The sequence below is a fragment of the Bicyclus anynana genome, chromosome 13 (genome assembly GCF_947172395.1).
Source record: "Bicyclus anynana chromosome 13, ilBicAnyn1.1, whole genome shotgun sequence".
NCBI lineage: Eukaryota > Metazoa > Arthropoda > Insecta > Lepidoptera > Nymphalidae > Bicyclus > Bicyclus anynana.
In genome coordinates, this window is record NC_069095.1 from 7,671,741 (window position 1) to 7,685,791 (window position 14,051).

Genomic DNA, 14,051 nt, shown 5'->3' on the forward strand with positions numbered 1-14,051 from the left:
AATGTCAACTGATGGACGTCCACTGATGGATAAAGGACTTCTAAACACGACGGTCGTGAATCGCTTTCATTCAACACCTCCTATATTTAAATTTGAATTATTAATTTTTAATGTTTCATTTGTTTTTGTATTTTTGTGTGCAATAAAGTATTTCTTCTTCTTCTTCATCTCCTTTAAATTTCATGTCATTGCTGTCACTGACGAACTAGTGGGGGTCCAACCAACCAACCAACCAACCGCTTTCTGGTATGGGATCGGCATTTCAGTGTCTTGGGATTTTAAATGCCAACTTTGTCATTTCAACTTTGCAACTCGTTGAGCTATGTCGGTAACTTTTGTCCTGCGAATCAACCCATTAGCTATTATTCACACAGAGCATAATTCTTTCATCTAATCACTAAGTGAATTGGAGGCTTCATAAAGGTCCATAATTTACGATCAAGGGAGGTTCTAAGTTTGATTCCCAGACCGGACTATGAAGGATTAAAAATTTTTATAAATTGACTAATGGTGGTGGATATCAACGTTGCTTCCAATCAGACGATTCTAAAGATGAAATTTGTTTTAACATTAAGGTAACCTTAAAGGCAAAGAATGGTCAATGCAGGTGGTACATCATTATTTCTAATGAACGCAAAGTAACAGTCAAGTTCATTGATATGGACGTCAATTCATTTAAAAGCAATGCAACATGTAATACGGATGCTTCTTAAATTGACCTTCTCTTAATATAATTAAGATATACGAGTAGATATAGGTGCTACAATGAAATTAGGTTTTAATTCTAAGGAAGTATAAATAGTAATAGCCGCGATCGCCCAGTGGATATGACCTCTGCCTCCGATTCCGGAGGGTGTGGGTTCGAATCCGAAGTCTGAGGCATGCACCTACAACTTTTCAGTTGTGTGCATTTTAAGAAATTATATATCACGTCTCTCAAACGGTTAAGGAAAAACATCGTCAGTAAATCTGCTTACCAGAGAATTTTCTTAACTGTGTGTGTAAAGTCTGCCAATCCGCATTGGGCCAGCGTGGTGGACTATTGGCCTAACCCCTCATATTCTGAGAGGAGACTCGAGCTCAGCGAATATGGGTTGATAATGATGATGATGATGATGATGATGATGATGATGATGATGATGATGATGATGATGATGATAAATAGTAAAAAAATCCACCAAGTGTGTGACGGGTCACGATCTAAACTAAACTTTCTACAATGTATTTAGCAGGATTTGTAAGAGTTTGGTATATCGATTTTTGGACTAATACGTAACCATGCAAACAACGTGACGAAATTTTCGTGTTGAGTCATTTTCATGAAAGAAGTCCCGCGGCTAAAACCTGAACTAATTGACATTGCCTTATACAAATGACAATAAGACTGCCATTACCAAGTGACTATGAGCGCCATTAGAACATAAAGGTACACATACTCTAAAATAGCATGCTAAAAACGTGCTATTAAGTATGCTCCATACTAGCATGCTTATCATCAGTTTACATTTGCTTGCAATAAGCAAGCTATTTTCAAGTATGCTCCTGAATAAGCATGCTCAAAGCAAACATTCCAATTGCACATGCTAATTTGTGTCTATTGCTCTCTGTCTACAGTATCGTGTTAGACAAGGAGAGATGAAGGTGAAGATAATACAGAATAGCACTGCTGATCGACTAGCATACTCAATAATCAAACCTGTTCAGACGCGCTAAAAGCACGTCGCCTTCCACCCGCGCAGCTAGCAGCATGCTCATAAATCGCACGACTGTTAATTCTTGAGCAAGCTCGTATTAAGCATGCTCATTATTAGCAATGTTGCGATACACATGCTAATAACTGGAATAGTAGCATGTTTCCGTGCTTGAAATGAGCATGTGTAGCTTTAGCGCCGCGTCTGGGGGACTTCTTTCATGAAAAGGACTTTCATTCGTTCATATTTTATACCAACATAGAACATACAACTACACATTTTCGAACTACACTTATTTACACTGCGTTTTTTGTCAGTTTTAGGTAACTAAATAAGTATTAATTTATCATTTATCATAGTGTGATTAAGAAGGTCTGTTGTGTAATGGTTTCTTTAAGTGCATCTATATATAGCACGGAAGATACATTAAAAATTTAGTAGATAACAATCGATAGGAATCAATAACTTGGTATTCGTAGTAATAGCATAGCCATGAAGGCTGTAACATGTTTCTTGTTTGTTTTATTGCAGATAGCATTTATTTATGGATCATGTAAGTTCTTTTTTGCTTTTTTAAAGCATCAATTTGTTGACGTTATAATGAAAAGAATCATGTGGAGCGGAAGACATCGCATAGAATCAGTGGCGGATTTACATAATTCCCGCCAGTAGGCTGTTAAGTTGTTGCCTTCTGTTGACCTCTAAATTTCGGTACCTTATCCCATTTTTCATATAGACGACTATAAGAACAGTTTAGTACAGGTGTTAGTGTCACGCAAAGGGGAATGGCCACCGGCCCAAAAATATCAGAAAACTTAGGCTGTATGGTCAACGATCTTAGCTTGTCCCCGTTGTGGACAAATTGAAAATTAATTAAAAATGTCGTAAAACGTTGTAGAAAACCATCTTTGATATAGTAATGATTTCATTATCAGAGTAGAATTATCAAGATTTTTTTAGATATAAGTAAACTCCCGAGTGATTAGGGGAGGTCTGGGCCGGGGATGGCCATTTTAACCGACTTCAAAAAGGAGGAGGTTCTCAATTTGACCGGTATTTTAGTATAGTACACACTACGTACGTAGTGTCATCGTCATTAGCGACCTATATTCAGCTCACTACTGAGCATGAGTCTCCTCTCAGAATGAGACGGGTTAGGCCGTAGTCCGCCACGCTGGTCAATGCGGATTGGCAGACTTCAGTTTCCTCACCTTCACCGTTTGTGACACGTGATATATAATTTCATAAATGCACGTAACCGAAAAGTTGGTGGTGGCCCCGGACCGGGTTCGAACCTACGCCCTCCGAATCAAAGGCAGAGGTCATATCCACTGGGCTATCACGTCTCTCTTCGCTGCTCTTAGTTAAATTTATGATGTTTTTGTCGTTTACAGTACAGCATAAGTGCTGGATAACTGATTCACCATGCCTAACCGCGAGAGCAAAAGCAATTGTACCAGCTTTCGCCGCTGGCGTTCCTGAACTGGGTATAGAACCACTGGATATAATGGTCTTTGACGGCTTGAATATAAACGAAAAACGATTCAAGCATATCTGGAACACTACATACGTGCATGGTCTAGGGAAATCGATCATTGATGAGCTCAGGTCAGTGCTGAATAATGATTTTGCTAATATCCTCATTTGCCTAATCTATACCATTTCACATCTACATCATGAAAAATAAAACATACATATAGCCGAACGTAGAAACTCCGCAAGTCGATTATCTTTCTACAAACTAGTATAGTTCTCTTGTGAGAGGCGATGTTAGTCTGTTCAGTGGTGCTAACATGCGACCAACGACAAATTTCAACCAATTGCAGCTTAACTGGAAATACCGCTATCATTGCGTTGGGACGGGAACAGCTCTATGTACCTACTAAAAGGCATTCCTTGCGGAGAAAGTCGTATTCTGAGTGAGCCGAGTCTCACTCAGTCGTACACTGAGTTTATCATCATCATCATCATATCAGCCGATGGACGTACACTGCAGTACATAGGCCTTTTGTAGGGACTTCCAAACATCACGATCCTGAGCTGCCTGTTTCCAGTGAATCCCTGCGAATTGCTTGATGTCGTCATTCCACCTGGTGGAGGGTCTCCATTCCAGCACCTTGGGACCACAACGTCCATCGGCTCTTCGAACTATGTGCCCGACCGATGAGACTCGGCTTGGCTTTGTAAAATATAATGTTGTTTAAATTGTGTCGTTTTTGTTTCCTCAGCGTTAATTTGAACACAAAACTTATAAGATTGGTCTTCCGTTCAGATATGTTATTACAAAGTCACTATATACAGGAGGGGCACCTACTATCTACGCCCGTTGAAGGAGCTGGTAAATTAAGAATGGAATTTGGTAAGTCTTTTTAAGAACATTCACATCGTTTATAATGTCTGTCATGTTTTAAACATAGCATAATTTGGAGGGAGATTTGTTATGTTACATATAACATAACCAATCTCAATCAAAAATCAAAATTCCAAGCTAATAAGCTTTAAAACATTTCCAACTCAGATAAGACAGTACCGAGGTACTTATACGTCACTATCTATGTATTCTGTGAAAGTTTAAAAAAATATCTTAGGCAGTGAAAATAAGACTATGTTTTAGAGAGAACTATATAAAATATCTTAATCAACATTTTTGAGAAAATTCATGGTGAACATCACAGACTACAATAGCCCCATTCGGGAATTTAAAATAAAAACCGAATCAGCTTAGCCACTTATGATACCTCAAATAGGTACTTAATGAATTAAATTAAAAAAATATAATTATATTCAGCTGCTGGTCTGTACGCTTTGGGCACTTGGTTTTCTCGGTAATTACGTCACTCAGTCTGTCTACAAATTCCTTTTATGCGATTTTTGGTTCCTTTGAGTTTACCTTTTTTATTCTTTATAAGTTAGCCCTGGACTACAATCTATATATATAGAGTTTTTCTATACAATATAGAGTTTTCCATTTAGATACGAATTAGACATGAAAACAGTCTTCGACTTTGAGAACAAACAAACTTTCAAATTTAACTTTACTTAGGATTTAATTCCTACATACAATCCACACTATTTTCTATATTAGATGCAGTTATATAATAACAATATGCACAAATAAAAAACCCTAACAAAATAAAAAAGACTCAAAATGTATATTTAATTTTTAAAGGGAAATTGACTTGTTCAACTAATATTTCAGATAATGTACGGATGGAGATGGTAATGCCTTTTGATATCCTAAAAGATTTTTTTGGTAGAGACATAATAGATTTAAAAGATTTCCGATATGGGTTTGAAATGCAAGGTGCTAGACTGTACTTTGGCAATCTGTTCTATGGAAACAATGAATTAAGTAAGTAAGTTAAGTTATTAGAAATCGTATATTAGAGATAAGGTTATCATTGCATGTTTTTATATTAATTTATTTATAAAACCGTGATAGCCACGTGTCTCAAACGGTAAAGGTAAACATCGTGAGGAAACCTGCATACCAGAGAATTTTCTTAATTCTCTACGTGTGTGTCTGCCAATCCGCATTGGGCCAGCGTGGTGGACTATTGGATTAACCCCTCTCATTCTGACAGGAGACTCGACCTCAGCAGTGGGCCGAATATGGGTCGAATATGGGGCCATTATATGTATTTATTTATCATTTACTAGCACCACGGTTTTACCAAGAAATAACTGCCTATTTTATTTATATATTTTTTTAATTCGGCTCAGTGGTTTAGACGTCAAAGTGTAACAAACAAACAAACAAACTCAACTTTTTTATTTTAGGCAACTTTATTATTATAAGGTTTGCCAGAGCTTCCGCTCTTGTTTGTTATTGTTATCAAATATGATTGTGTGCAGTGAAAATATTATTTTACTTCTCCCATCTCCTGTTATACCTACTATCTAACAGCCTACTGTACTGTGTACTGTTTACAATCAAACAAATTAGTTATGAAGGTAGAAAACCTACGTCATTTTATTACTTACTTGTATTTTTTTCAAATTACTTCATCATATCAGCCGATGGACGTCCACTGCAGGACTTAGGCCTTTTGTAGGGACTTCCAAACATCACGACACTGAGCCACCTGCATCCAGCGAATCCCTGCGACTCGCTTGATATCATCAGTCCACCTGGTAGGGAGTCCAACTCAAATTACTTATTGTTTGTTTATAAAATGTTATTTAAAAAAATATTATCATAAAAACAAGTATCACAATATCTATAAAAAGTTCTGACTAAATTCTTTATGTTGCCGCATGCGGTGACAAATATTGGTATTTCATTCTTTGCCCTAAAGAAAGTATTTGTCCCAGCCTGCAGCACCACAAAGAATTTAGCCAGAACTTTAGATAGATATTGTGATACTTGTTGGTATCACAATATCTATCTAAAGTTCTGTATATAAGCGTACTTATATACAGAACTTTAGCCTAACATACGCCTTTTTAATGAAGCTTAAACCATCGTATATTGTTCCAGGCAGGAAAACGCACATGGCAATAAACAAGAATTGGAAACAGCTCACGACAATATATGGCCCATACGTGTTTGATAAGACCAACGATAAAATCTTCAATGCCATCAGAACCTATTTGCACTACCTTCCTCTGGAAACAGTTTGTTTTTACCAAATATGAGTTACTAAAACTATATTTCCTGTAAATAAATTATGTTAAGTTTCTAATTGTATTTTTTTTTTAAAACGGAATTAATTAAAAATAGTACCTTTATAGTCCAGGATCCGCAGAACATTTTTTACAACTGATTACAATCAAGTTAATTTTTCGTAAGTAGTTTCATCTCGATAAGACGATCAACTTTTTTATTTACGAAAATTCTTGATTCTAGTAGCTAACTGAGTTACCAGGAAATAAACGCTTCTGGGCGTCGGAAAGAGATAGTGAACCACGCAATTTGTAGGACATTATATAGCTGTTAAGTTGTATAACTATTAATTAAGCAACAGAAAAAAAACATCTGGTTAGTAACAACTTTTAATAACCTCGTTATTAATACAAGGAAGGTAACACTAGAGGCAGAGCTTATATCCACTGGGCTGTCACGGCTCTTGAATAAAGCCACCCGATTGGCATTTAGTAGCACACCAACAAAAGATACCTATATGAGTTTAATAATTAAAGAAATAAAGTACTTATACTTATAGTAATTATACGCTGGTTTAACGTATTAGTACGAGATCCGGAATAAGAAATATTTACTCTCATCTGTTATTTATTAGTAATAAAAAAAAAAAAAATAAAGTTCACATTAACACCGTGCAAGAAGGTAGCCTAGTTAATTGCAGCCGTAAATGACATTTTCAATAAATTTTGTATAATATACTTCCCTCTTTGGTTAATTAAAAAATCGTAGAATAGTTTAAATAATATACCCGACAGAATTGGAAATGTAAAAGTTGCCTGTTTTCACCATTACAATTGTTGAGGATGCCAGATAATACCTAAATAGGTGAGTAAATGTTATTTATATACCCTCATCAGTTTTTTAGTCGTTTAGCACGTCAAATGAAATCTTATTAACCGACTTCAAAAAGGAGGAGGTTCTCAATTCGGTCGGTATTTTTTTTTTTTTTTTTTTTTTTTTTTATGTATGTACACCGATTACTCTAAGACGCCTGGACCGATTTCAAAAATTCTTTTTTTGTTTGAAACGGTATAGTCCCCATTTGGTCCCATTGCCATCATGTCAAGATCTGATGATGGGATCCTGGAGAAATTGAGGGGAACTTTCAAAAATTATATGGGTGTCTAGTGTGTTCGTATACTTTTCCATTTAGTACTTTTAAGCACTACAATTTCATGAAGGTTTAAAATCGATCTGATGATGGAGTCATAAAATAGACAAGGGAACTCCTCGGCGATTTACAGCAGTTACCTTGTGTTTGGGCTTGATTTATTTGTATTAATGAGAACTTTCCACATAGATAGGTTGTGACTGTCATTTAGGGGTTTGGTGATGAAGACCAAGGACAATTAAGGGAACTCCTTAACAATTTACAGCAACTACCTTGTGTGTTTTTGTGTGTTTGGTCTGCAAAATCTAAATCTATAAGATATTCCCACATAGCTTGAATTAATACATCACCGGCTTAGCACCGCCTTCATACTGATCAGCAGGTAGAACATATTATGATGTTATTTTTCACTTTTTAGTTTAGTGGGAACGTTTTTAGATTTTGAAGTCGGTTGTATTTTTTTTATTAAAATTTTTATTTTATGCTTAGTTTAAAGGGTTTAAGTTACCTTTGATCTATAATGTGTCTGGCCGCAATTTAGTTTGTGCAACTATTTTATCTATTATTTGTTTCTTAGCACTAATAAAAAACAGATGAGGGTATATATTTCTAAAGTCGGATCTTAGACCATCTGTAAAAAAATCGATTACCATATATAATGAAACACTAAGTTTTACCAACTAGTTGTTAGTTCGCTGGTCTTTAGAACGAGATCATTTGGTGAAAAAATGAAGACATTCTATTTAAGATTCACTATAATACAATTTTTACATTTGTTGGCATTTGTACCATTTTCACAAAGCCATATAACGAGTAAGTAAAAACATAACAGTTTCTAACATTTAGAATTCATTTTCGTTTATAATAAAGCAACAAAATCTGTGGTCGCTAACTATAGTTATAGGCCTCATAAGAAGGCTCAGAGTGTTGATAAGCGATCTATAGAAGGACTATCTCTGCGTGCTCGAATCAGAAATGAATAAATCCGTAGAAGATCCAATGTCACTTTTATAGCTCAACGAGGAGCAAAATTGAAGTGACAATGGACGGGCACATAGTTTGAAGAGGTCTCAAGAAGCTAGAATGGCTACCTCGCAACGAAAAGCGCAGTATTGTTTGAGTCTTAACTAATATTAGAAATAATAAAATCCCGATGTTTAGAAGTCCTATTAGGAGGCCTAAGTATATCTGGTTGTGGACGTCCTTCGACTGATAATGATAAATGAGTTTGTATGGTTAGACCTTCGGTATTTATAAGGAAAGGGGAAGCTGACAACTTGTCAGGCTAATATTTCCTACCATAAGTAAGTAAGTAACTAAGGAGAGTGGATCATGGTGACCGTGGAAGGTAACAGAGATACGAACTTCAAACTATACAAGTTTGATTAATTTCTTTATTTTTTCTTAGAGGAAATGTTAGATATCTTCGCTTGTCAGAAACTCAAGAGTCGTAGTAAATCTTCACCAAACATCCTTAAGGTTTACAGCTTTAACGCTGACTAAAAAAGTGTTGGAACAAGTCTACCGGCTCAGAACAATATGATTTCCGCAAGAAAATATAAAAAATTCTCTTTATTAGAAGGTTTAAGGTTTGGATTATTTTTGGCTTATAAAGAGCCAAAAATATTCATTTTGTGACTCACAAAGCCATAATTGAAGTACATTGCCTACTTTACGAGAAGCTTGGGTAGATAAAGTCCCAGATTATATTAACCTTATAATTTACCGAAGAAGAAATCCCTCTGATTTGTTGACGAATTTATTGTAACCATATTTTAAGTAGACATTTCTGCAACGCAACTGTATGATGGCCTAATTAACTGTTATCAATATCAGATTGTTATTCCTTTAATTTTTTTTTAATTTGTAGAATCCCAAACAAGAGTAAAATGTTCGCTTAACGATTCTGTCTGTTTGACGAAAGAAGCTCAAAAAACGTTGCAGGAATTTGCAGAAGGCATACCCGCACTTGGTATCAAAAAAGTAGGTAAAATACATTTGGATCCCATACGAGTGAAACTTCCAAATTTTAAATATAATTGGACTGAAGTTACAGTGGCGGGGTTAGAAAATGCAATCTTTGATCATATCAGGTAAGTAATTTTAGTAAATTTATTATTAGTCGTATATATATTGGTATCCTTAATTGAATTAAATATATGTTATTTTGTTTCATTTGTATGTACGTTTATATTGCTCTACCTAGCTCTAGCGTTTTTGCATTTGCATATTCTAGGGTAAGACTCCCTTGGGGATACTCCGATATCCGGAAAAAACGTTAGTTCGAAAGTGTTGCCACACGAAAGCTTCAATTTTTAGTATAAGGCATTAATTGTAGTAATATTTACGGGATATCCTGTATATATAAAAAAACTGTCATCAACCTTAGTGTTGTTTTGTAAATGACTTGGCAAACAATCTGAGAGGAGACGGCAGGCTGCTGTTTTGCAGACTGAAGCGCAACAGTGTTCAAAATCTAGCCAAGGAAGATAGCTAGAATACAGAAAAATAGGAGATTCGTTAATGAACTTACTCCTCCTGATGACACATACTCTAACCAACAGACGAACGGCTCAATGTCGTATGACAGATTGCCGAGTAACAGAATAAGAGATGAGAAAAAAAAGAAATCAACCTTAGTGTGAATAATTAGAGTTATAGACATAATAAACGAAACGTAAAATAATTTATTTAGTACGCTAAGTAAATTTACGTTTTGTGAAGAATCATTATCATCATCACAATCATTATAAAGAATTTTTTGCGAACATTAGTAATTCCATGAATAATTTAATAGCATATTTCTTAACTGAACCGTTCCTACATATTTTCTTGAATTTAAATAATTTTCAATGTATCTACGTCTCTTTTAAAATTCCTTAAATCTACACATTACACATTAGACTCCTTATTTTTTTTAACCGACTTCTATTCTAACCTTGTTTTGTGTTTATGTTACACGATTACTCGAAGACGCCTGAACCGATTTGGGTAACTCTGTTATGTTTGTTTACTTTTCTGTTTTATCTATACTTTACTTCTTGCTCTACGTAATTAATGTAGTCTTCCATATAATACTAAATTATTCCTGTTTTGCAGCTTTGATATGGAACTAAATGTTTTTAGAATTCTTATCCATTCGGACATCGTCATAGAATTCAACAATGATGTAATTGGCACTGTGCTTTTTATGTATGTATATGGAGGAGGACCTTCTAAGATTACTCTAAGTAAGTGTTTTTTATTCTTTACAAGTTAGCTCTTGATTACAATCTCACCTGATGGTAAGTGACGGATGCAGTCTAAGATGGAAGCGGGCTGACTTAGGAGGAGGATGAAAACCCATACCCCATTCGGTTTCTGCACGGAATTGCACCGGAACGCTAAATCGCTTAGCGGTACGTCTTTGCCAGTAGGGTGGTAACTAGCCACAGCCGAAGCCTCCCACCAGCCAGACCTGGGCCGATTAAGAAAATCTAAATCTGCACAGCCGGGGATCGAACCCAGGACCTCCGTTTTGTAAATCCACCGCGCATACCACTGCGCCTCGGAGGCCGTGGCACGTTGAAACTATGCTAATTAGCAAACCTGCAGGCTAATTCGCTAACTTTGACGTATAGTAGTTGACATATACGAAATTGTGGTTCTATGTAAAAATATCATGCGTTGCTTACTGGTGGATATCACACAGTAGGTAAATGACAGTTTGTTAATTGATTTGATGTTTATTTTAATAGGTTGATAATAAAGACCAAAATAGTGAATAGGCCAGCAAATTCTATGTATTAAATGTCATTCGGTGCTTACTGGTGGATATCACACAGTAGGTTTTGTCAATAGATTTGATGTTTATTTTAGTAGGTTGATAATAAAGACCAAAATAGTGAATAGGCCATCTGAGCTCTGTCGCCGCACCGCTGAAATAATTTTTGTGTGCCAATTGTAAACATCGGATTTGGTTTATGTAATTCGTCTACCTACTTCTTTTGTCTTCTAACATCATTAGATGTACCTACTCGTATTATAGTGTATATGTGTGTTAGATACGTCATGTTTTCCAGAAGATGTTTGGAAGTCTGCACCATGCTTGCAGGCATTGGCGCCATTATAAATATCGAATTACTATGACTAGTCATAAGTAAACTTTGTTAAAGCAAAGTTGTATATACAAAATTTTGGTTTTAGTATCGTGTAAATAACTGTAAGTACTAGAGAAAACACAGTTATCTTGAAATCACAGACAGACACTTTTATTTATATACTAACTGATGCCGCGCGGTTTCACTCACGCGGTTCTCGTTCCCGTAGGAGTACGGGGATAATATAATTATATAGCCTATAGCCGTCCTCGATAAATGGGCTATCTAACACTGAAAGAATTTTTCAAATCGGACCAGTTCCTGAGATTAGCGCGTTCAATCAATCAATCATACAAACAAACAAAAAATTAATATCGATTAGTATACCTAGATTTAAAATAAAATAAATAAGTCGTATTTCTTTTCTTTTATATTTACTTCTTTTCTGTTTATATTTACTTTTTCGGTTATATTTTTCAGAGAATATGCAAATAGAGATTTTATTCAAGTTTGATATTATAAATGAAAATGGGAAGGACTATATGGATATAACATCATACTTTCACGCACTGGATTTAGTTGACGGTGCACACTACCAGTTTAGCAATATAAACGACGGAGACAAAAGATTTAGTGAGTAATCATTTACTTAATACCTACCTACCTATAGTAAAAAAAAACATTATGAAAAAATAACTCATAAAAGTAATGAACTGAAAAGAGAAAAACAAGTTAGTAAGTGGAAGTAATCAAACTTAATACTTATGGTAAGTAGGTAGGTACTGCAGACACGAACAAACCATATTTTATTACCTAAGGACAAAGGACAAAGGAAGATATATTAAAACTATGTTTGTCATCGCATAGGCACCAAAAGTATTTAGTTTGACTAATTTTTCTTTTTGAAACCTGTTTTTCTCCTTTCATTACCCTCCTTTTAATCTTTAATCTTCGGAAAATATCTTGATGTCCTCTTTGGCACAGTCATTTGGGAATGCTTTTTTCAACAGAAATACTTTTTGTTCGCTTTCAAGCTCGGGTTCATTTATGATAATACAATATTTTCTAATTTGGCTAAAGTCTGGTAAGGTGGTGGTGTTGGTTATATTACCATGGTTATACCACCCATCCGACAAAAACGTGCCGCCAAGCGATTTAGCGTTCCGGTATGATATTACGTAGAAATTAACAGAGCATTTTAACAATTACAGATAGAACCGCGAAACTATTGGGGTTTCAACCCCAACAGTTTTACGGTTTAGACACCTGATTTGAAGCCCAAAGATTTCAGGGATTTCACTTCCCGTCTGCTGAACTGTTGTGTCCACATCTATCCAAGAATTTCGTTTATTTACTTTTGACTGGGCATTATATTTTGGAGAATTTAAAAAAGATGTGGCTAATATTAAAAAAGGTGTATTCAGAAAATTCAAGACTAGTTTCGGAAAATTTTGATTTCGAAAAATAAATGGCGGCGGGTAAAATACAATTTTAAAAACACAATCATTCGATTACTGAGGTAGATAAGTCAAAGCGAATTGTGGTACAGAGTAAAGAACCTTTCTTAATACGCATTGTCTCAAGGTTTATTGTATTCTATGTCCCATACTTTTGTTGATCTAGCCCTCATAAAATGTTACTTTAAGGTTTTCCTTATTAGACCATTGACTGAAACAACCAAAAAAAAATGTTAATTACTTCATTGTATTCTACTTTTTCCGTGAGCTGTGATAGCCCAGTGGATATGACCTCTGCCTCCGATTCCGGAGAGTGTGGGTTCGAATCCGGTCCGGGGCATGCACTTCCAACTTTTCAGTTGTGTGCATTTTAGGAAATTAAAAATCACATGTCTCAAGCGGTGAAGGAAAACATAGTGAGGAAACCTGCACACCAGAGAATTTCTTAATTCTCTGCGTGTGTGAAGTCTGCCAATCCGCATTAGGCCAGCGTGGTGGACTATTGGCCTAACCCCTCTCATTCTGAGAGGAGACTCGAGCTCAGCAGTGAGCCGAATATGGGTTGATAACGATTCTACTTTTTCAGATGACAAGCTACACAGGACATTGAATGAAAATTGGAGAATAGTGGTGGCAAACTTTGGAGGATATGTAAATAAAAAGTTAGTAGACAAGATGTATGACACAGTGAAAATATACATGCGTTCAACACCGTTAAAAGATCTGGCTTTGTATTAAATAATAATTAATCAAGCTTTATTTTATTGTTTTATGTCTTTACTACTGAACTACCTCGACTTTTGTGTAAAAATCTTTTTACCCTTAATTAAATCTTGATGAAACGTAACCCAAATTAAACCTATTAAACATTATTTAAATATTTATTTATAAAAATACAAGGATCTTATTAAAATTTATTAAAGTGAATAAATGTAACTAAATAAAAAGAAATAAATAAAATTTAAACCCAAGTTTTTGAGTTATACCAAGATAGCCCCCTTAAGAGTGTGCAATATGTAATTTGGTGGTTACAAATGGTTCTGGATCTCAGATTCTGGAAAAGTTAGG

The 14,051-nt window shown here is 35.3% G+C and overlaps 1 protein-coding gene across 1 annotated transcript; it reads left to right on the forward strand.

Moving 5' to 3' along the window:
• The first annotated feature begins 2,070 nt into the window (after positions 1-2,070).
• On the forward strand, positions 2,071-13,726 carry LOC112043059 (uncharacterized). The gene is made up of 10 exons (XM_052885137.1): positions 2,071-2,244; positions 3,086-3,299; positions 3,920-4,050; positions 4,891-5,043; positions 6,172-6,327; positions 8,132-8,260; positions 9,318-9,540; positions 10,547-10,677; positions 12,007-12,159; positions 13,570-13,726. The coding sequence occupies exons 1-10, from the start codon at positions 2,184-2,186 to the stop codon at positions 13,719-13,721; spliced, it is 1,503 nt and encodes a 500-aa protein (XP_052741097.1). The 5' UTR covers positions 2,071-2,183; the 3' UTR covers positions 13,722-13,726.
• The last annotated feature ends 325 nt before the right edge of the window (positions 13,727-14,051 follow it).

Coding starts and splice junctions, on each gene's coding strand:
- LOC112043059 (XM_052885137.1), top strand. CDS start 2,184: ATGAAGGCTGTAACATGTTTCTTGTTTGTTTTATTGCAGATAGCATTT. Junction 2,245..3,085: donor AGCATTTATTTATGGATCAT/GTAAGTTCTTTT, acceptor TGTCGTTTACAG/TACAGCATAAGTGCTGGATA. Junction 4,051..4,890: donor TAAATTAAGAATGGAATTTG/GTAAGTCTTTTT, acceptor CTAATATTTCAG/ATAATGTACGGATGGAGATG.